The 23,346-nt window shown below is 44.9% G+C and overlaps 1 protein-coding gene across 7 annotated transcripts in view; it reads right to left on the minus strand.

Moving 5' to 3' along the window:
* LOC139422812 (membrane-associated phosphatidylinositol transfer protein 2-like) overlaps window positions 1–23,346 on the minus strand; it is a 58,407-nt gene that overhangs the window by 32,127 nt on the left and 2,934 nt on the right. For all 7 annotated transcript variants that reach the window (XM_071174188.1, XM_071174184.1, XM_071174182.1 and 4 more), the window contains exons 3-4: window positions 8,497–8,711; window positions 797–915 (exon numbers count right to left, since the gene is read on the minus strand). In XM_071174188.1, coding sequence (XP_071030289.1) covers window positions 797–915; window positions 8,497–8,711 — 334 coding nt within the window. The remainder of the gene's footprint in view (window positions 1–796; window positions 916–8,496; window positions 8,712–23,346) is intronic.

Raw genomic sequence — 23,346 nt, forward strand, 5'->3', positions numbered from 1 at the left:
TAGAAGCCACTAGAGGTTCCTGCTGTAGACAGCTGGCTAGAAGCCACTAGAGGTCCCTGCTGTATACAGCTGACTAGAAGCCACTAGAGGTTCCTGCTGTAGACAGCTGACTAGAAGCCACTAGAGGTCCCTGCTGTATACAGCTGACTAGAAGCCACTAGAGGTTCCTGCTGTATACAGCTGACTAGAAGCCACTAGAGGTTCCTGCTGTAGACAGCTGACTAGAAGCCACTAGAGGTCCCTGCTGTATACAGCTGACTAGAAGCCACTAGAGGTTCCTGCTGTAGACAGCTGGCTAGAAGCCACTAGAGGTCCTTGCTGTATACAGCTGGCTAGGAGCCACTAGAGGTGGCTTTGAGTGTGTGTGTGGTTATGTAATTGTCCTCCTGCAGAGTCAGTCTGGGCCAGACAACACACACTGCACTGTGGGAGTGGTGCAGTTTAGAGCCAGTCAGCAGCTCTCACACGCAAACACACACAGAGAGAGAAAGACCAGCAGCAGCATAAGATGGAACTCACGCTGTCTGCATTTTAATGACCACAGTGTGTGTGTGTGTGTGTGTGTGTGTGTGTGTGTGTGTGTGTGTGTGTGTGTGTGTGTGTGTGTGTGTGTGTGTGTGTGTGTGTGTGTGTGTGTGTGTGTGAAACAGTGAATCACTGACTGCTCTCTGAAATCCATGAAGCCAAGACAGACAGACTGAGAACAGTATGCTTGAGAAGGCGAGGTGTGTGTGTATGTGTGTGTGTGTGTGTGTGTGTGTGTGTGTGTGTGTGTGTGTGTGTGTGTGTACCATACCTACAGTCCTCGCTCTTTTGTCTGCTGATGACAGATTGAAGCACTCTTGGGTCCCTGTGTCAGGTTTATAATACGTCTCAATGTCTATGGAGAACTTCTCTACGAATGGACAGGTATACCTGGAAAGAGAGAGAGGGAGAGAGGGAGAGCGGGAGAGCGGGAGTGAGGGAGCAAGGGAGAGAGGGAGAGAGGGAGAGAGAGAGAGTAAGCAAAGTAGTAAGAGGGGAGAAGGAGGTTGGGGGGTTAGGAGCATGTCTCTTTCACATCTTGTCCTTGTGTAGGGGTGTAGGGTAGGGGTGTAAGGTAGGGGTGTGAGGTAGGTGTGTAGGGCAGGGATGTGGTGTAGGGGTGTAGGGTAGGGGTGTAAGGTAGGGGTGGAGGTTAGGGGCGCAAGGTAGGGGAGCGGGGTAGGGGTGCAAGGTAAGGGTGTGGGGTAGGGGTGCAAGGTAAGGGTGTGGGGTAGGGGTGTAAGGCAGGGGTGTAATGTAAGGGTGTAAGGCAGGGGTGTAATGTAAGGGTGCAGGTTAGGGGTGTAAGGTAGGGGTGTGGGGTAGGGATGTAAGGTTGGGTTTGGGGTAGGGATAGGGTCGGGGTGTAAGGTAGGGGTGCAAGATAGGGGTGCAGGGTAGGGGTGTAAGGTAGGGGTGTAGGGTAGGGGTGCAGGGTAGGGGTGTAGGTTAGGGCTGTAGGGTCGGGTGTAAGGTAGGGGTGTAGGGTAGGGCTGTAGGGTAGGGCTGTAGGGTAGGGGTGTAGGGTAGGGATGCACAACTCCCGGCCTCCGGGCCACAAAGTGCTATGTGTATTGATGTAAGGGCGTGTGTTTATGTAAGGGTGTGTGTGTTGATGTAAGAGTGTGTGCATTGATGTAAGGGGGTATTGATGTAAGGGTGTACTAATGTGTGGGTGTATTGATGTAAGGGTGTATTGATGTAAGGGTGTGTGTACTGATATAAGGGTGTGTGCATTGATGTAAGGGGGTATTGATGTAAGGGTGTACTGATGGAAGGGTGTGTTGATGTAAGGGTGTATTGATGTAAGGGTGTGTTGATGTAAGGGTGTGTTGATGTAAGGGTGTGTTGATGTAAGGGTGTACTGATGTAAGGGTGGAATGATGTAAGGGTGTATTGATGTAAGAGTGTGTGTACTGATATAAGGGTGTTTTGATGTAAGGGTGTATTGATGTAAGGGCGTGTGTATTGATGTAAGGGTGTGTGTACTGATGTAAGGGTGTACTGATGTAAGGGTGTATTGATGTAAGGGTGTATTGATGTAAGGGTGTACTGATGTAAGGGTGTTTCGATGTAAGAGTGTACTGATGTAAGGGTGTTTCGATGTAAGGGTGTACTGATGTAAGGGTGTTTCGATGTAAGGGTGTATTGATGTAAGGGTGTACTGATGTAAGGGTGTTTCGATGTAAGGGTGTACTGATGTAAGGGTGTACTGATGTAAGGGTGTTTCGATGTAAGGGTGTACTGATGTAAGGGTGTACTGATGTAAGGGTGTACTGATGTAAGGGTGTTTCGATGTAAGGGTGTACTGATGTAAGGGTGTACTGATGTAAGGGTGTATTGATGTAAGGGTGTATTGATGTAAGGGTGTACTGATGTAAGGGTGTATTGATGTAAGGGTGTGTGTACTGATGTAAGGGTGTACTGATGTAAGGGTGTTTCGATGTAAGGGTGTACTGATGTAAGGGTGTACTGATGTAAGGGTGTTTCGATGTAAGGGTGTACTGATGTAAGGGTGTACTGATGTAAGGGTGTACTGATGTAAGGGTGTATTGATGTAAGGGTGTGTGTACTGATGTAAGGGTGTACTGATGTAAGGGTGTACTGATGTAAGGGTGTACTGATGTAAGGGTGTACTGATGTAAGGGTGTATTGATGTAAGGGTGTGTGTACTGATGTAAGGGTGTATTGATGTAAGGGTGTACTGATGTAAGGGTGTACTGATGTAAGGGTGTACTGATGTAAGGGTGTACTGATGTAAGGGTGTACTGATGTAAGGGTGTATTGATGTAAGGGTGTGTGTACTGATGTAAGGGTGTATTGATGTAAGGGTGTGTTGATGGAAGGGTGTATTGATGTAAGGGTGTACTGATGTAAGGGTGTGTTGATGGAAGGGTGTATTGATGTAAGGGTGTATTGATGTAAGGGTGTATTGATGTATGGGTGTGTTGATGGAAGGGTGTATTGATGTAAGGGTGTACTGATGTAAGGGTGTGTTGATGGAAGGGTGTATTGATGTAAGGGTGTATTGATGTAAGGGTGTATTGATGTATGGGTGTGTTTACTGATGTAAGGGTGTATTGATGTAAGGGTGTATTGATGTAAGGGTGTACTGATGTAAGTGTATACTGATGTAAGGGTGTACTGATGTAAGGGTGTGTTGATGGAAAGGTATATTGATGTAAGGGCGGGTGTACTGATGTAAGGGTGTATTGATGTAAGGGTGTATTGATGTAAGGGTGTACTGATGCAAGGGTGTACTGATGTAAGGGTGTGTTGATGGAAAGGTATATTGATGTAAGGGCGGGTGTACTGATGTAAGGGTGTATTGATGTAAGGGTGTATTGATGTTATGGTGTACTGATGTAAGGGTGTACTGATGTAAGGGTGTACTGATGCAAGGGTGTACTGATGCAAGGGTGTGTTGATGTAAGGGTGTATTGATGTAAGGGTGTACTGATGACAGGGTGTACTGATGACAGGGTGTGTTTACTGATGTAAGGGTGTGTTGATGGAAGGGTGTATTGATGCAAGGGTGTACTGATGCAAGGGTGTGTTGATGTAAGGGTGTATTGATGTAAGGGTGTACTGATGTAAGGGTGTTTCGATGTAAGGGTGTACTGATGTAAGGGTGTACTGATGTAAGGGTGTTTCGATGTAAGGGTGTACTGATGTAAGGGTGTACTGATGTAAGGGTGTACTGATGTAAGGGTGTTTCGATGTAAGGGTGTACTGATGTAAGGGTGTACTGATGTAAGGGTGTATTGATGTAAGGGTGTATTGATGTAAGGGTGTACTGATGTAAGGGTGTATTGATGTAAGGGTGTGTGTACTGATGTAAGGGTGTACTGATGTAAGGGTGTTTCGATGTAAGGGTGTACTGATGTAAGGGTGTACTGATGTAAGGGTGTTTCGATGTAAGGGTGTACTGATGTAAGGGTGTACTGATGTAAGGGTGTACTGATGTAAGGGTGTATTGATGTAAGGGTGTGTGTACTGATGTAAGGGTGTACTGATGTAAGGGTGTACTGATGTAAGGGTGTACTGATGTAAGGGTGTACTGATGTAAGGGTGTATTGATGTAAGGGTGTGTGTACTGATGTAAGGGTGTATTGATGTAAGGGTGTACTGATGTAAGGGTGTACTGATGTAAGGGTGTACTGATGTAAGGGTGTACTGATGTAAGGGTGTACTGATGTAAGGGTGTATTGATGTAAGGGTGTGTGTACTGATGTAAGGGTGTATTGATGTAAGGGTGTGTTGATGGAAGGGTGTATTGATGTAAGGGTGTACTGATGTAAGGGTGTGTTGATGGAAGGGTGTATTGATGTAAGGGTGTATTGATGTAAGGGTGTATTGATGTATGGGTGTGTTGATGGAAGGGTGTATTGATGTAAGGGTGTACTGATGTAAGGGTGTGTTGATGGAAGGGTGTATTGATGTAAGGGTGTATTGATGTAAGGGTGTATTGATGTATGGGTGTGTTTACTGATGTAAGGGTGTATTGATGTAAGGGTGTATTGATGTAAGGGTGTACTGATGTAAGTGTATACTGATGTAAGGGTGTACTGATGTAAGGGTGTGTTGATGGAAAGGTATATTGATGTAAGGGCGGGTGTACTGATGTAAGGGTGTATTGATGTAAGGGTGTATTGATGTAAGGGTGTACTGATGCAAGGGTGTACTGATGTAAGGGTGTGTTGATGGAAAGGTATATTGATGTAAGGGCGGGTGTACTGATGTAAGGGTGTATTGATGTAAGGGTGTATTGATGTTATGGTGTACTGATGTAAGGGTGTACTGATGTAAGGGTGTACTGATGCAAGGGTGTACTGATGCAAGGGTGTGTTGATGTAAGGGTGTATTGATGTAAGGGTGTACTGATGACAGGGTGTACTGATGACAGGGTGTGTTTACTGATGTAAGGGTGTGTTGATGGAAGGGTGTATTGATGTAAGGGTATACTGATGTAAGGGTGTGTGTACTGATGTAAGGGTGTATTGATGTTATGGTGTACTGATGTAAGGGTGTACTGATGTAAGGGTGTACTGATGCAAGGGTGTACTGATGCAAGGGTGTGTTGATGTAAGGGTGTATTGATGTAAGGGTGTACTGATGACAGGGTGTACTGATGACAGGGTGTGTTTACTGATGTAAGGGTGTGTGGATGTAAGGGTGTGTTGATGTAAGGGTCTACTGATGTAAGGGTGTGTTGATGGAAGTGTGTATTGATGTAAGGATATACTGATGTAAGGGTGTGTGTACTGATGTAAGGGTGTATTTACTGATGTAAGGGTGTGTTGATTGAAGGGTGTATTGATGTAAGGGTATACTGATGTAAGGGTGTGTGTACTGATGTAAGGGTGTGTTGATGTAAGGGTGTACTGGTGTAAGGGTGTACTGATGTAAGGGTGTGTTGACGTAAGGGTGTGTTGATGTAAGGGTGTGTTGATGTAAGGGTATACTGATGTAAGGGTGTACTGATGTAAGGGTGTATTGATGTAAGGGAGTATTGATGTAAGGGTGTACTGATGTAAGGGTGTGTTGATGTTAGGGTGTGTTGATGTTAGGGTGTGTTGATGTAAGAGTGTACTGATGTAAGGGTGTATTTATGTTAGGGTGTCCTGATGTAAGGGTGTACTGATGTAAGGGTGCGTTGATGTAAGGGTGCGTTGATGTACAGGTGTACTGATGTAAGGGTGTATTGATGTACAGGTGTACTGATGTAAGGGTGTGTTGATGTAAGGGTGTATTGATGTACAGGTGTACTGATGTAAGGGTGTGTTGATGTTAGGGTGTGTTGATGTTAGGGTGTGTTGATGTAAGAGTGTACTGATGTAAGGGTGTACTTATGTTAGGGTGTACTGATGTAAGGGTGTACTGATGTAAGGGTGTGTTGATGTAAGGGTGCGTTGATGTAAGGGCGCGTTGATGTAAGGGTGTACTGATGATAAGGTGTACCAATGTATGGGTGTACTGATGATAAGGTGTACCAATGTAAGGGTGTACTGATGATAACATGTACCAATGTAAGGGTGTACTGATGATAGGGTGTACTGGTGATAGGGTGTACTGATGATAAGGTGTACCGATGTCAGGGTGTACTGATGTAAGGGTGTACTGATGTAAGGGTGTGTGTATTGATGTAAGGGTGTATTGATGTTAGGGTGTACTGATGTAAGGGTGTGTTGATGTAAAGGTGTGTTGATGTAAGGGTGTACTGATGTAAGGGTGTGTTGATGTAAGGGTGTACTGATGTAAGGGTGTTTCGATGTAAGAGTGTACTGATGTAAGGGTGTTTCGATGTAAGGGTGTACTGATGTAAGGGTGTTTCGATGTAAGGGTGTACTGATGTAAGGGTGTTTCGATGTAAGGGTGTACTGATGTAAGGGTGTACTGATGTAAGGGTGTTTCGATGTAAGGGTGTACTGATGTAAGGGTGTACTGATGTAAGGGTGTACTGATGTAAGGGTGTTTCGATGTAAGGGTGTACTGATGTAAGGGTGTACTGATGTAAGGGTGTATTGATGTAAGGGTGTACTGATGTAAGGGTGTATTGATGTAAGGGTGTGTGTACTGATGTAAGGGTGTACTGATGTAAGGGTGTTTCGATGTAAGGGTGTACTGATGTAAGGGTGTACTGATGTAAGGGTGTTTCGATGTAAGGGTGTACTGATGTAAGGGTGTACTGATGTAAGGGTGTACTGATGTAAGGGTGTATTGATGTAAGGGTTTGTGTACTGATGTAAGGGTGTACTGATGTAAGGGTGTACTGATGTAAGGGTGTATTGATGTAAGGGTGTGTGTACTGATGTAAGGGTGTATTGATGTAAGGGTGTACTGATGTAAGGGTGTACTGATGTAAGGGTGTACTGATGTAAGGGTGTACTGATGTAAGGGTGTACTGATGTAAGGGTGTATTGATGTAAGGGTGTGTGTACTGATGTAAGGGTGTGTTGATGTAAGGGTGTACTGATGTAAGGGTGTGTTGATGTAAGGGTGTACTGATGTAAGGGTGTGTTGATGTAAGGGTGTACTGATGTAAGGGTGTACTGATGTAAGGGTGTATTGATGTAAGGGTGTACTGATGTAAGGGTGTGTGTATTGATGTAAGGGTGTATTGATGTTAGGGTGTACTGATGTAAGGGTGTGTTGATGTAAGGGTGTACTGATGATAGGGTGTACTGGTGATAGGGTGTACTGATGATAAGGTGTACCGATGTCAGGGTGTACTGATGTAAGGGTGTACTGATGTAAGGGTGTGTGTATTGATGTAAGGGTGTATTGATGTTAGGGTGTACTGATGTAAGGGTGTGTTGATGTAAAGGTGTGTTGATGTAAGGGTGTACTGATGTAAGGGTGTACTGATGTAAGGGTGTACTGATGTAAGGGTGTACTGATGATAGGGTGTACCAATGTAAGGGTGTACTGGTGATAGGGTGTACTGATGATAGGGTGTACTGATGATAGGGTGTACTGATGATAAGGTGTACTGATGATAAGGTGTACCAATGCAAGGGTGTACTGATGATAGGGTGTACTGATGATAGGGTGTGTGTACTAATGTAAGGGTGTGTGTACTAATGTAAGGGTGTATTGATGTTGGGGTGTGTTGATGTAAGGGTGTGTTGATGTAAGGGTGTGTTGATGTAAGGGTGTGTTGATGTAAGGGTGTGTTGATGTAAGGGTGTGTTGATGTAAGGGTGTGTTGATGTAAGGGTGTGTTGATGTAAGGGTGTGTTGATGTAAGGGTGTACCGATGTAAGGGTGTACTGATGTAAGTGTGTGTTGATGTAAGGGTGTATTGATGTAAGGGTGTGTGTACTGATGTAAGGGTGTACTGATGTAAGGGTGCATTGATGTAAGGGTGTGTTGATGTAAGGGTGTATTGATGTAAGGGTGTGTTGATGTAAGGGTGTGTTGATGTAAGGGTGTACCGATGTAAGCGTGGACTGATGTAAGGGTGTTACAATGTAAGGGTGTGTTGATGTAAGGGTGTATTGATGTAAGGGTGTGTTGATGTAAGGGTGTGTTGATGTAAGGGTGTACCGATGTAAGGGTGTACCGATGTAAGGGTGTACCGATGTAAGCGTGGACTGATGTAAGGGTGTTACAATGTAAGGGTGTGTTGATGTAAGGGTGTGTTGATGTAAGGGTGTGTTGATGTAAGGGTGTATTGATGTAAGGGTGTGTTGATGTAAGGGTGTGTTGATGTAAGGGTGTATTGATGTAAGGGTGTGTTGATGTAAGGGTGTGTTGATGTAAGGGTGTGTTGATGTAAGGGTGTGTTGATGTAAGGGTGTATTGATGTAAGGGTGTGTTGATGTAAGGGTGTGTTGATGTAAGGGTGTATTGATGTAAGGGTGTGTTGATGTAAGGGTGTGTTGATGCAAGGGTGTGTTGATGTAAGGGTGTGTTGATGTAAGGGTGTGTGTCGATGCATACTGTATTACTATGTGTCTTCCCTCTCACCGTGTGCGTGTGTATGGGTAGGCGTTCCAGGACTCCTCCTCCACGCGTAGAGCAGCCTGAGGCAGGATGGAGCAGAACCATGAGGGGATGTGTTTCCCGATGTGGTACACCTTGTGTGTGTACTGACCCGACCCGCCTGGACCATCCTCATACGGCTTGTTCTCTAGGATCTCTACCCCACTACCCTCACCACAACTCTCCTCTCGGCTCTTCTTCTGCAAGAGGAAGGGAGAGAGGAAGAAGGGGGAGAGTCAGGGCCTGCTTTTCAGCTGAACAGTTTGCAGCGTACACATACGCACAAACACACACATGCACACACGCACGCACAAACACACAGAGACAATCAAACAGTTAGGGTTCGAGACTTTAGCCTCAGCTCAAAGTTTAACGTTGTATAATCACAAAGGTGACCAAAGTGCTCAGTCAGGAGAACAATTTAAAAAAAATCACCTCTACAAAATATTCCCCTCTTCAAATTTATACCTCTCCCTCCCTCCCTCCCTCCCTCCCTCCCTCCCTCCCTCCCTCCCTCCCTCCCTCCCTCCCTCCCTCCCTTCCTCCTCTTCCACTCACTAAGCAGTCCTGGCATTCTGGTGATGTATTACCTTTTATCTTTTCTCATAGATAAGGAGGAGGAGAGAGGGAGGGAGAAAGAGAGAGAGAAAGGAGGAGAGAGGGAGGGAGAAAGAGAGAGAGAGAAAGAAGGAGAGAGGGATGGTGGAAGTCCTAGTCTACTGCTGCAGTGTACTGACTGCTACTGCAGTAATCAATAGGCTGCACATTGATTATCATGCACCATTCTCTTCCACTACCTACTAGCACTGGTACATGTCTCAGCTGCTACCAGGCCACGCGTGTGTGTGTGTGTGTGTGTGTGTGTGTGTGTGTGTGTGTGTGTGTGTGTGTGTGTGTGTGTGTGTGTGTGTGTGTGTGTGTGTGTGTGTGTGTGTGTGTGTGTGTGTGTGTGTGTGTGCGAGTGCGTGTGTGTGTGTGCGAGTGCATGAGTAGATTGTGTGTGAGTAGATTTTAACACCGCTCCTCTCATTCCCTATGGCACTCATATCCAAAGCAACTTACAGTGCATTCATCTTAAGATAGCTAGGTGAGACAACCACATATCACTGTCATAAGTACATTTATTTTTTCCTCAATTAAAGTCAAAATCAAATCAAATAAAATGTATTTGTCACATACACATGGTTAGCAAATGTTAATGCGAGTGTAGCGAAATGCTTGTGCTTCTAGTTCCGACCATGCAGTAATATCTAACAAGTAATATAACCTAACAATTCCACAACAACTACCTTATACACACAAGTGTAAAGGAATGAATATGAATATGTACATACAAATATATAAATGAGTGATGGCCGAACGGCATAGGCAAGATGCAGTAGATGGTATAGAGTACAGTATATACATATGAGATGAGTAATGTAGGGTATGTAAACATATAAAGTGGCATTGATTAAAGTGGCTAGTGATACATTACATCAAGATGGCAAGATGCAGTAGATGGTATAGAGTACAGTATATACATATATGAGATGAGTAATGTAGGGTATGTAAACATTATATGAAGTGGCATTAATTTAAAGTGGCTAGTGATACATTACATCAAGATGGCAAGATGCAGTAGATGGTATAGAGTACAGTATATACATATATGAGATGAGTAATGTAGGGTATGTCAAAATTATATATAAAGTGGCTAGTGATAAGTTGATTACATTAATGTTTCCATTATTAAAGTGGCTGGAGTTGAGTCAGTATGTTGGCAGCAGCCACTCAATGTTAATGTCAATGTTTAACAGTCTGATGGCCATGAGAGAAGCTGTTTTTCAGTCTCTCGGTCCCCGCTTTGATGCACCTGTACTGACCTCGCCTTCTGGATGATAGCTCAGGTGGTTGTTGTCCTTGATTATCTTTTTGGCCTTCCTGTGACATCGGGTGGTGTAGGTGTCCTGGAGGGCAGGTAGTTGGCACCCGGTGATGCGTTGTGCAGACCTCACTACGCTCTGGAGAGCCTTCCGGTTATGGGCGGAGCAGTTGCCGTACCAGGCGGTGATACAGCCCGACAAGATGCTCTCGATTGTGCATCTGTAGAAGTTTGTGAGTGTGGTGACAAGCTGAATTTCTTCAGCCTCCTGAGGTTGACGAGGCGCTGCTGCGCCTTCTTGAATTGCGACTCCACTTTGTTTCTGTACTGACGCTTAGCTTGTTTGATTGCCTTGCGGAGGGAATAGCTAAACTGTTTGTATTCGGTCATGTTTCCGGTCACCTTGCACTGATTAAAAGCAGTGGTTCGTGTGTTCAGTTTTGCGCGAATGCTGCCATCAATCCATGGTTTCTGGTTGAGGAATGTTTTAATAGACGCTGTGGGTACAACATCACCGATGCACTTGTTAATAAACTCGCACACCGAATCAGCGTATTCATCAATGTTGTTGTTCCCAGTCCACGTGATCGAAGCAATCTTGAAGCGTGGAATCCGATTGGTCGGACCAGCGTTGAACAGACCTGAGCGCGGGAGCTTCCTGTTTTAGTTTCTGTCTATAGACAGGGAGCAACAAAATGGAGTAGTGGTCAACTTTTCCTAAGGGAGGGCGGGGGAGGGCCTTATATGCATCACGGAAGTTAGAATAACAGTGGCCTAGGGTTTTTGCCAGCCCTGGTAGCACAATCGATATGCTGATAGAATTTGGGGAGCCTTGTTTTCAGATTAGCCTTGTTAAAATCCCCGGCTACAATAAATGCAGCCTCAGAATATGTGGTTTCCAGTTTACATAGAGTCCAATGAAGTTCTTTCAGGGCCGTCGATGTGTTTGCTTGGGGGGGAATTCTCTTGGTAGATAATGCGGTCGGCATTTGATTGTGAGGAATTCTAAGTCAGGGGAACAAAAGGACTTGAGTTCCTGTATGTTGTTATGATCACACCATGTCTCGTTAATCATAAGGCATACACCCCTGCCCTTCTCCTTATCAGAGAGATGCTTGTTTTTGTAGGCGCGATGCATGAAAAAAACAGGTGGCTGTACCGACTCCGATAGAGTGTCTCGAGTGAGCCATGTTTCCGTGAAACAAAGACGTTACAGTCTCTGATGTCACTCTGGAATGCTACCCTTGCTTGGATTTTGTCTACCTTGTTGTCAAGAGACTGGACATTGGCGAGTAGCATACTCAGGAGCGGTGGGCGATGTGCCCGTCTACGGAGTCGGACCAGAAGACCGCTCCATCTGCACCTTCGACGGCGCTGTTGTTTTGGGTCGCCGGCTGGGATCAGATCCATTGTCCTGGGTGGTGGACCAAACAGAGGATCCGATCCATTGTCCTGGGTGGTGGGCCAAACAGAGGATCCGATCCATTGTCCTGGGTGGTGGACCGAACAGAGGATCCAATCCATTGTCCTGGGTGGTGGACCAAACAGAGGATCCGATCCATTGTCCTGGGTGGTGGTCAAAATAGAGGATCCGCTTCGGGAAAGTTGTATTCCTGGTCGTAATGTTGGTGAGTTGACGTTGCTCTTATATCCAATAGTTCCTCCCGACTGTATGTAATAAAACCTAAGATTACCTGAGGTAACAATGTAAGAAATAACACATAAAAAACAAAATATGCATAGTTTCCTAGGAACGCGAAGTGAGGCGGCCATCTCTGTCGGCGCCGGAAGTCATTTGTCAGAGCGGGTCACTGCTTTGACATTTGCAGAGAACGACAGGGACGCCACGCCACTCCAGAGACGCCATGGAGTTGTCAACCGTGATGTAGAGGTCTTGTAGCGGCAGGCCTTCCCCCGGGAGGAAGAGCAGCTCCGTCTTGTCGAGGTTGAGCTTGAGGTGGTGGGCCGACATCCAAGCTGAGATATCTGCCAGGCACGCAGAGATGCATGTCACTACCTGGGTGTCAGAAGGGGTGAAGGAGAAAAGTAGTTGAGTGTCATCTGCATAGCAATGATAGGAGAGACCATGTGATGATATGACGGAGCCGAGTGACTTGTTTTATAGAGAAAAGAGGAGAGGGCCTAGAACCGAGCTCTAGGGAGTACGTGGTGCAGACACAGATCCTCTCCATGTCACCAGGTAGGATCTGATGGTTCACGGTGTGGAAGGCAGCGGAGAGATCTAGGAGGACGAGAACAGAGGAGAGAGAGTCAGCTTTGGCAGTGCAGAGCCTCTGTGACACAGAGAAGAGCGGTCTGGTAGACTAGGAGACAGATGGCGGACCCTGTAAATAAGCCCAGTGTATTATTACGCTCCTGTGGGGGAGGTATGGAGGATTAGATACACAGTAACACACCACTCTTACTAAAAGGCTTTCTCTGAGACCACAGGGCTGCTTCTGAAATGGCACCCTGTCCATATCTAGTGCATTGCTTTTGATGGGCCCTGGACAGAAGTAGTGCACTATGTAGGGAATAGGGTGCCATTTGGGAGACACAGGGGTCTGACAAAGCACCAGAAGTGAGAAGGCACGATACCGCGGTCAACTTGGGAAACTGTAGCAGACGGATCCTTTTCATGTCTGATTAATCCAACTGAAGCTGGGTTACCCATCACGCGGTCATATTCAGCTTAACCACTTCTGTGACCCTTACTTGATACAATACGTGCCTTGAGCATAAGAAAAGCACTATTAAAAAATATTCATCATTATAAGAAATAGTATAGAAATAGAGTAGAATAGAAATAGAGTGTAACAGAGACACACTGCAGAATGAGGGTCCACATAAGTCTCACTATTACCATGTAGCCGCCAGGTTTCCCAAATGGCACCCTATTTCCTAAATAGTGCACTATTTTTGTAAAAGTAGTGCTCTGTATAGGGAATAGGGTGCCATTTGGGACGTATCCTTTCTCTCATTCTGTAGATATGAGATGGGTTTTAGGGAGTGGTGAGAAGTGAAGGTCGTAAGAGGCAGTGGAAATTGCAGTAATTTAGCAGGTAATTTAGTTAAGGAGCAGAGGCCTTACATTATCCTCCCCACCCCTCTGAAGGGCTCTACTACAGGGAACAGAGAGCATTAGCTGCTTAATATGATAAACTCAGAGAGCATCAAGGCTCGGTTTGGGAGTCAGTAAGTCATTATACTGTACAGCGTAAAGGCACCTTAATAAGGAAATGTTAGATACTATTAAGACAGCTCAAAGGGAGACGTTTACAGTTTTTCTCAATTGCTAAAACACTAAAACCCATTGGCTGAACAAAGTTCTCAGTTGCCTGGACTCATTTAGCTAATTATGCAGTCTGTTGTCAATACCTTAAACCATTTCACATGGTAAAACACAATTTGCAGATCTCACTTTTCAGCAAAACTCTAAACACATTCTCATTCTCAAAACACATTCTGCACTCTAATGCACATGTCATCCATACTGGCAAATCAAAAAGTGGCAACAATCAAATACAAATAGAGAACATATGTTATTGATTGAACACCACCACTCAAAATAGATTTAACCTGTTTCAAATGATGCGACACAACCAATATAAGCCAGTTCAGAGAGCAAACAGGTTGTTGAAGGTGGGAAGGAGAAAGTCTGAGAATGGATACTGTAGTACAGTGCATTGTAGGCTGTATACTGTACAATGGACAAATTGTATGGCCCTGAACATTGTGCTTTCCATTTATTAACAGTACTGACTGCTCAATAGATTTTGACTGGTTGCAGGTTCATATCAACAAAGAACAAGAATTACAGTATCACAGAGACAAAGGACAAGTTTGTGAGATGCAGGGTACAGTACTGTAAAAATAGGGGTACAAGGAGGAGGAAGAACAAAAAACAAAATTGCAAAGAGCAAAGCAGAGTAGTAGTTTCTGATCAATTTTGAGCTACTATGATAGAACATGTTTTCGTTCATCAAAAGACAATGACGGAAAAATATGAATATTTTTTTAGATTAAAAATGTACTTCTCCCTGAGAATTGTACAGTGCCTTGCGAAAGTATTCGGCCCCCTTGAACTTTGCGACCTTTTGCCACATTTCAGGCTTCAAACATAAAGATATAAAACTGTAAAGTGTAAACTGTGAAGAATCAACAACAAGTGGGACACAATCATGAAGTGGAACGACATTTATTGGATATTTCAAACTTTTTTAACAAATCAAAAACTGAAAAATTGGGCGTGCAAAATGATTCAGCCCCCTTAAGTTAATACTTTGTAGCGCCACCTTTTGCTGCGATTACAGCTGTAAGTCGCTTGGGGTATGTCTCTATCAGTTTTGCACATCGAGAGACTGAAATTTTTCCCATTCCTCCTTGCAAAACAGCTCGAGCTCAGTGAGGTTGGATGGAGAGCATTTGTGAACAGCAGTTTTCAGTTCTTTCCACAGACTCTCGATTGGATTCAGGTCTGGACTTTGACTTGGCCATTCTAACACCTGGATATGTTTATTTTTGAACCATTCCATTGTAGATTTTGCTTTATGTTTTGGATCATTGTCTTGTTGGAAGACAAATCTCCGTCCCAGTCTCAGGTCTTTTGCAGACTCCATCAGGTTTTCTTCCAGAATGGTCCTGTATTTGGCTCCATCCATCTTCCCATCAATTTTAACCATCTTCCCTGTCCCTGCTGAAGAAAAGCAGGCCCAAACCATGATGCTGCCACCACCATGTTTGACAGTGGGGATGGTGTGTTCAGCTGTGTTGCTTTTACGCCAAACATAACGTTTTGCATTGTTGCCAAATAGTTCAATTTTGGTTTCATCTGACCAAAGCACCTTCTTCCACATGTTTGGTGTGTCTCCCAGGTGGCTTGTGGCAAACTTTAAACTACACTTTTTATGGATATCTTTAAGAAATGGCTTTCTTCTTGCCACTCTTCCATAAAGGCCAGATTTGTGCAATATACGACTGATTGTTGTCCTATGGACAGAGTCTCCCACCTCAGCTGTAGATCTCTGCAGTTCATCCAGAGTGATCATGGGCCTCTTGGCTGCATCTCTGATCAGTCTTCTCCTTGTATGAGCTGAAAGTTTAGAGGGACGGCCAGGTCTTGGTAGATTTGCAGTGGTCTGATACTCCTTCCATTTCAATATTATCGCTTGCACAGTGCTCCTTGGGATGTTTAATGCTTGGGAAATCTTTTTGTATCCAAATTCGGCTTTAAACTTCTTCACAACAGTATCTCGGACCTGCCTGGTGTGTTCCTTGTTCTTCATGATGCTCTCTGCGCTTTTAACGGACCTCTGAGACTATCACAGTGCAGGTGCATTTATACGGAGACTTGATTACACACAGGTGGATTGTATTTATCATCATTAGTCATTTAGGTCAACATTGGATCATTCAGAGATCCTCACTGAGCTTCTGGAGAGAGTTTGCTGCACTGAAAGTAAAGGGGCTGAATAATTTTGCACGCCCAATTTTTCAGTTTTTGATTTGTTAAAAAAGTTTGAAATATCCAATAAATGTCGTTCCACTTCATGATTGTGTCCCACTTGTTGTTGATTCTTCACAAAAAAATACAGTTTTATATCTTTATGTTTGAAGCCTGAAATGTGGCAAAAGGTCGCAAAGTTCAAGGGGGCCGAATACTTTCGCAAGGCACTGTATGTTTTGAACAATGTGTTTTCTATTTTTCGGTGTATTGTTCACTGACTGCTTGAGAGTGTATATCATTTTGATCAATTTGATTTTGAACACAGGTAAAACTGTTTTGAGGCGAATGTTTCATTTTGCAAGAGGAGTCAGAGGTTATGTAAATAGTGCTTGAAGATGAGGTTTCAGAAATGGTGTTTTAGCAATTGAGAAAAACTGTAATGCTGGAACACACATTCATGCATGTACACACACACACACACACACAAACGACGTCTGCGGCGCTGTCTGCTCTCACTGCAGGAGCAGCACACCAGGTGACATCACGCCTGCCCTGACACACACAATCACCCCCACACACACACCTACCCACAAACATACACACACCCTGAGAGGGAGGGAGAGAGAGAGAGAGAGAGAGCGAGAGAGAGAGAGAGAGAGAGAGAGAGAGAGAGAGAGAGAGAGAGAGAGAGAGAGTGTGTGTCTAGGCGGGGTACATCTATTGGCATATATTTGAAAATACTAAAATACAGATATTGAATTTTGAAATACTACATGCATCTGATCCCAGGTCTAACCCTAACCCAGGTTTGGTCCTATAGTGGTATTTGAAATTATGTTTTTTGAAATAGTTTCGGCCATTTAAATGAAGTAATTGGAAAATACATTAAAAGACTTCAAGTAGAAATAGCTGATTTGGTCCCATTATATATATATTTTTTTAAATACACAGAAAAAAAGTTTTTTAATAACAAATAATTAACTACGCATGTATTTGATCCAGGTTTGCTCCTCTCGTCTTCTCTCCTTGTCTTCTCTTTGAAAAAGGAGAATAGGTGGAAAAAAGCTCCATGTTGGAAGCCTACTAGGAATCTGCTTCCACCTGTCCTGCAGTTTGACAACAGTGAAGGGGAAGAAAGAGAGTTGAGAAGAGGAAGCCACTGTAAACTACTGAGATGCACCAAGTCTATTAAATAGTGCTTGTAAGAGTAAAGAAAGACAGAGAAGTATTGAAAGAGAGAAAACATTGAACAGAGAATCTCAGCTCAAAGATGAAATGTTTTGTGCTGAGAGGAAGAGTGAAGCCCAGTCACCAAGGACCAGAAGACAACTAGAAAAATAAGAAATCAACAACAAAAAGAAAAAGACAAAAGTTGAGGGAGACAAAAGAGAGTTCCTTGGTTACAGAATCTGAACCTGAGGACATGCATGGAGGGACAGGGAGTGTCAGCCCAGGGGCAGAACGAAAATAAATTATAACTAAAAGCAGAAAGAAAATAAATTATAACTAAAATGACTGAATGGAAAAGAAAGATAGAAATAAAGAAAGAAAATGGGAAGAGAAATTAATGTGTGCAAGTAATGGTGGCAGCATGCTGTGTTGGGCTGGGAGCTGAGAGGTCTGAGGTCTGATGTAGGGCTGGAAGCTGAGAGGTCTGAGGCCTGATGTAGGGCTGGGAGCTGAGAGGTCTGAGGTCTGATGTAGGGCTGGAAGCTGAGAGGTCTGAGGTCTGATGTAGGGCTGGAAGCTGAGAGGTCTGAGGCCTGATGTAGGGCTGGAAGCTGAGAGGTCTGAGGTCTGATGTAGGGCTGGAAGCTGAGAGGGCTGAGGTCTGATGTAGGGCTGGAAGCTGAGAGGTCTGAGGTCTGATGTAGGGCTGGAAGCTGAGAGGTCTGAGGTTTGATGTAGGGCTGGGAGCTGAGAGGTCTGAGGTCTGATGTAGGGCTGGAAGCTGAGAGGTCTGAGGCCTGATGTAGGGCTGGGAGCTGAGAGGTCTGAGGTCTGATGTAGGGCTGGAAGCTGAGAGGTCTGAGGTCTGATGTAGGGCTGGAAGCTGAGAGGTCTGAGGCCTGATGTAGGGCTGGAAGCTGAGAGGTCTGAGGTCTGATGTAGGGCTGGAAGCTGAGAGGGCTGAGGTCTGATGTAGGGCTGGAAGCTGAGAGGTCTGAGGTCTGATGTAGGGCTGGAAGCTGAGAGGTCTGAGGTTTGATGTAGGGCTGGGAGCTGAGAGGTCTGAGGTCTGATGTAGGGCTGGAAGCTGAGAGGTCTGAGGTCTGATGTAGGGCTGGGAGCTGAGAGGTCTGAGGTCTGATGTAGGGCTGGAAGCTGAGAGGGCTGAGGTCTGATGTAGGGCTGGAAGCTGAGAGGTCTGAGGTCTGATGTAGGGCTGGAAGCTGAGAGGTCTGAGGTCTGATGTAGGGCTGGAAGCTGAGAGGTCTGAGGTCTGATGTAGGGCTGGAAGCTGAGAGGTCTGAGGTCTGATGTAGGGCTGGAAGCTGAGAGGTCTGAGGTCTGATGTAGGGCTGGAAGCTGAGAGGTCTGAGGTCTGATGTAGGGCTGGAAGCTGAGAGGTCTGAGGTCTGATGTAGGGCTGGAAGCTGAGAGGTCTGAGGCCTGATGTAGGGCTGGAAGCTGAGAGGTCTGAGGTCTGATGTAGGGCTGGAAGCTGAGAGGTCTGAGGTCTGATGTAGGGCTGGAAGCTGAGAGGGCTGAGGCCTGATGTAGGGCTGGGAGCTGAGAGGGCAGCAGAGACTCAGAGCGTCACAGAAATAGTAATGTATTGGCCTGAATCATTTATATGATACGCCAAGGTTAGCAAACACACACACCGACACAAAAACATACACACACACACAGCAAAATCTCTGTTTATCAAGGTTTACCCTGCAGAGTCTTTTCCAGCCTCTTCCAGCCTACTTCAGCCCAAGGAAACCAGAGGTGTTTGGGCTTAGTATGTGACCAATAAGTGGCAGTAATGTATGAATACGTACGTATATGAAGTATACAGTATATGAAACACAGTCCACATTGCAGCCCTGCAGTCTTTCACATGGACATACTGAATAGGATCAGCAAGAGGTGGCTCTCCTTCCAGCTGCATCATTTGTCCAAGCTTTTCTCCCAGTGTTTTGTCTCTAATTTGGTGTTATGTCGTTTCAGTATAGCATACACACACAGGAAGACACCCTATCCAATCGAAAGGAGAACAAAATCAGCAGCATAACGTTGTCATGGAAACAGTGACTGTATCATCGTGACTTCTCCTCATTCTCTGTTTTCCTCCATCTCAATGCCTTCCTCTGCCTCTCTCTTTCTCTGTCTTTCTCTTTCTCTGACTCTTTCTTTCTCTGTCTCTCTCTTCCTCTGTGTGTCTCTTTCCATCAGTATCTTTCTCTGTCTCTCTGCCAGTCTCTCTTTCTGTTTGTCTTCCCCCAACCCTCCTCCCTCTCTATCTGCTCCCCCAACCCTCCTCCCTCTCTACCTGCTCCCCCATCCTCCTCCCTCTCTACCTAATCCCCCATCCTCCTACCTCTCACTGCTCCCCCAACCTTCCTCCCTCTCTACCTGCTCCCCAATCCTCCTCCCTCTCTATCTGCTCCCCCAACCCTCCTCCCTCTCTATCTGCTCCCCCAACCCTTCTCCCTCTCTACCTGCTCCCCATCCTCCTCCCTCTCTACCTGCACCCCCAACCCTCCTCCCTCTCTACCTGCTCCCCAACCCTCCTCCCTCTCTACCTGCTCCCCCATCCTTCTCCCTCTCTACCTGCTCCCCCAACCCTCCTCCCTCTCTACCTGCTCCCCCAACCCTCCTCCCTCTCTACCTGCTCCCCCAGCCCTTCTCCCTCTCTATCTGCTCCCCCATCCTCCTCCCTCTCTACCTGCTCCCCCAATCCTCCTCCTCCCTCTCTATCTGCTCCCCCAAACCTCCTCCCTCTCTACCTGCTCCCCCAATCCTCCTCCCTCTCTACCTGCTCCCCCAATCCTCCTCCCTCTCTACCTGCTCCCCCAATCCTCCTCCCTCTCTACCTGCTCCCCCGTCCTCCTCCCTCTCTACCTGCTCCCCCAATCCTCCTCCTCCCTCTCTATCTGCTCCCCCAACCCTCCTCCCTCTCTACCTACTCCCCCATCCTCCTCCCTCTCTACCTGCTCCCCCAATCCTCCTCCTCCCTCTCGATCTGCTCCCCTCTCCATCTCCTTCCCCCAACTCCCCTCTCTCCCAAGTCAGTATTTCTCGCTACAAACAATTGATGGCAGAGACTGCCATGCTGCTGTTGATGACATCGGCAGCTCAGCTGTGACGCTACCCTGATGGATAGAGAGACGGAGTGTGTGTGGGTAAGGTTTACTACGTTTACATTAACAAGGTATATACTGTATGTTTTTCATTGTCACAGACACCAGATAGGTGCAGTGTTGTTTTACAGGGTCGGCCATAGTAGCACGGTACCCCTGGAGCAAGTTAGGATTAAGTGTGTTGCTCAGGGGCATATCAACAGATTTTTCATCTTTCCGGCTTGGTTATTCAAAACGGCGACCTTTTGGTAGGAGCTGCATCAAGTGTTGGTCTAGCAGACTGTGTTTACTTCCGTTAGGGGTCACCAGGTGACCTAATCACCCATAATCCTCTAGGATTATGTCCTGGGGTCAAATCACTGTCCTAGGTGAGATTTGCTCTTGAGGAGTAGTAACAGTAACAGAGTTCCGTTACATTCATATTGTCCACAACAACAGCGTGCCAACGCTTTTCTCCACTACACCCAGAATTTGGCTTTATTTGTGTGTGTTTGGTGTCAATAAAACATGGTCCATAAGCATATGGAGAGTCAGCTTGCCTGAGACAGCTCACATTAACCTAGTGACCTGAACTATAAGACATGAACTCAACCTGACACCATGTTACACACACACACACACATACACAAAAACAAGCAAGAACGCACAAACACACACACAGCTCAACTCACCACCTATAATCCAGGGTCACTAGGGCTCTTGGGTCACGGGTACAATCTGCTGACTCTGACCTAGACTGCTGTTTTAGGATGATGTTATATCCCATATACAGTGCCTTGCGAAAGTATTCGGCCCCTTTGAACTTTGCGACCTTTTGCCACATTTCAGGCTTCAAACATAAAGATATAAAACTGTATTTTTTTGTGAAGAATCAACAACAAGTGGGACACAATCATGAAGTGGAACGACATTTATTGGATATTTCAAACTTTTTGAACAAATCAAAAACTGAAAAATTGGGCGTGCAAAATTATTCAGCCCCTTTACTTTCAGTGCAGCAAACTCTCTCCAGAAGTTCAGTGAGGATCTCTGAATGATCCAATGTTGACCTAAATGACTAATGATGATAAATACAATCCACCTGTGTGTAATCAAGTCTCCGTATAAATGCACCTGCACTGTGATAGTCTCAGAGGTCCGTTAAAAGCGCAGAGAGCATCATGAAGAACAAGGAACACACCAGGCAGGTCCGAGATACTGTTGTGAAGAAGTTTAAAGCCGGATTTGGATACAAAAAGATTTCCCAAGCTTTAAACATCCCAAGGAGCACTGTGCAAGCGATAATATTGAAATGGAAGGAGTATCAGACCACTGCAAATCTACCAAGACCTGGCCGTCCCTCTAAACTTTCAGCTCATACAAGGAGAAGACTGATCAGAGATGCAGCCAAGAGGCCCATGATCACTCTGGATGAACTGCAGAGATCTACAGCTGAGGTGGGAGACTCTGTCCATAGGACAACAATCAGTCGTATATTGCACAAATCTGGCCTTTATGGAAGAGTGGCAAGAAGAAAGCCATTTCTTAAAGATATCCATAAAAAGTGTTGTTTAAAGTTTGCCACAAGCCACCTGGGAGACACACCAAACATGTGGAAGAAGGTGCTCTGGTCAGATGAAACCAAAATTGAACTTTTTGGCAACAATGCAAAACATTAGGTTTGGCGTAAAAGCAACACAGCTCATCACCCTGAACACAACATCCCCACTGTCAAACATGGTGGTGGCAGCATCATGGTTTGGGCCTGCTTTTCTTCAGCAGGGACAGGGAAGATGGTTAAAATTGATGGGAAGATGGATGGAGCCAAATACAGGACCATTCTGGAAGAAAACCTGATGGAGTCTGCAAAAGACCTGAGACTGGGACGGAGACAAGGATCCAAAAGATAAAGCAAAATCTACAATGGAATGGTTCAAAAATAAACATATCCAGGTGTTAGAATGGCCAAGTCAAAGTCCAGACCTGAATCCAATCGAGAATCTGTGGAAAGAACTGAAAACTGCTGTTCACAAATGCTCTCCATCCAACCTCACTGAGCTCGAGCTGTTTTGCAAGGAGGAATGGGAAAAATTTCAGTCTCTCGATGTGCAAAACTGATAGAGACATACCCCAAGCGACTTACAGCTGTAATCGCAGCAAAAGGTGGCGCTACAAAGTATTAACTTAAGGGGGCTGAATAATTTTGCACGCCCAATTTTTCAGTTTTTGATTTGTTAAAAAAGTTTGAAATATCCAATAAATGTCGTTCCACTTCATGATTGTGTCCCACTTGTTGTTGATTCTTCACAAAAAAATACAGTTTTATATCTTTATGTTTGAAGCCTGAAATGTGGCAAAAGGTCGCAAAGTTCAAGGGGGCCGAATACTTTCGCAAGGCACTGTATGCTACGTGATGCACTGTGTGCAATATGAAGAATTTTATTTCAAAATGCTATTTATCCATTTTCAGAAATGTTGGTAAATGAGCTTTTACTGTTAAAATAAATGAGGAAAGAGATTGGTGTGTTTTTTCACTATCTAATCATGGCATGGGGTTGTTCAATGACAGACATGTATTTGTTTATTTGTTCATTTCAGAGAGACAAATAATCATATTTTTTGGAAAATGCTATATATCCACCTAACTCTCAGAGGAATAAGAAGTATTGCTTGGTTTTACACAGTCAAATGTAACAAATAATTCAATTTTTAACAAAGAGCTCTACAAATGACACATTTGTGACATTAATATTTAATTGTGTATACTGTACCAGTAAAGTTTGGACCCACCTACTCATTCAAGGGTTTTTCTTTATTTTTACTATTTTCTACATTGTAGATTAATAGTGAAGACATCAAAACTATAAAATAACACATATGGGATCATGTAGTAACCAAAAAAGTGTTAAACAAATCAAAATATATTTTAGATTCTTCTAAGTAGCCACCCTTTGTCTTAATGACAGCTTTGCACACTCTTGGCATTCTCTCAACCAGCATCATAAGGAATGCTTTTCCAATAGTCTTGAAGGAATTCCCACATATGCTGAGCACTTGTTGGCTGCGTTTCCTTCAGTCTGCGGTCCAAACAATCTCAATTGGGTTGAGGTCACGTGACTGAGGTGGCCAGGTCATCTGATGCAGCACTCCATCACTCTCCTTCTTGTTCAAATAGCCTTTACACAGGCTGGAGGTGTGTTTTGGGTCATTGTCCTGTTGAAAAACAAATGATAGTCCCACTAAGCGCAAACCAG

Source organism: Oncorhynchus clarkii, chromosome 12, assembly GCF_045791955.1.
Source record: "Oncorhynchus clarkii lewisi isolate Uvic-CL-2024 chromosome 12, UVic_Ocla_1.0, whole genome shotgun sequence".
NCBI lineage: Eukaryota > Metazoa > Chordata > Actinopteri > Salmoniformes > Salmonidae > Oncorhynchus > Oncorhynchus clarkii.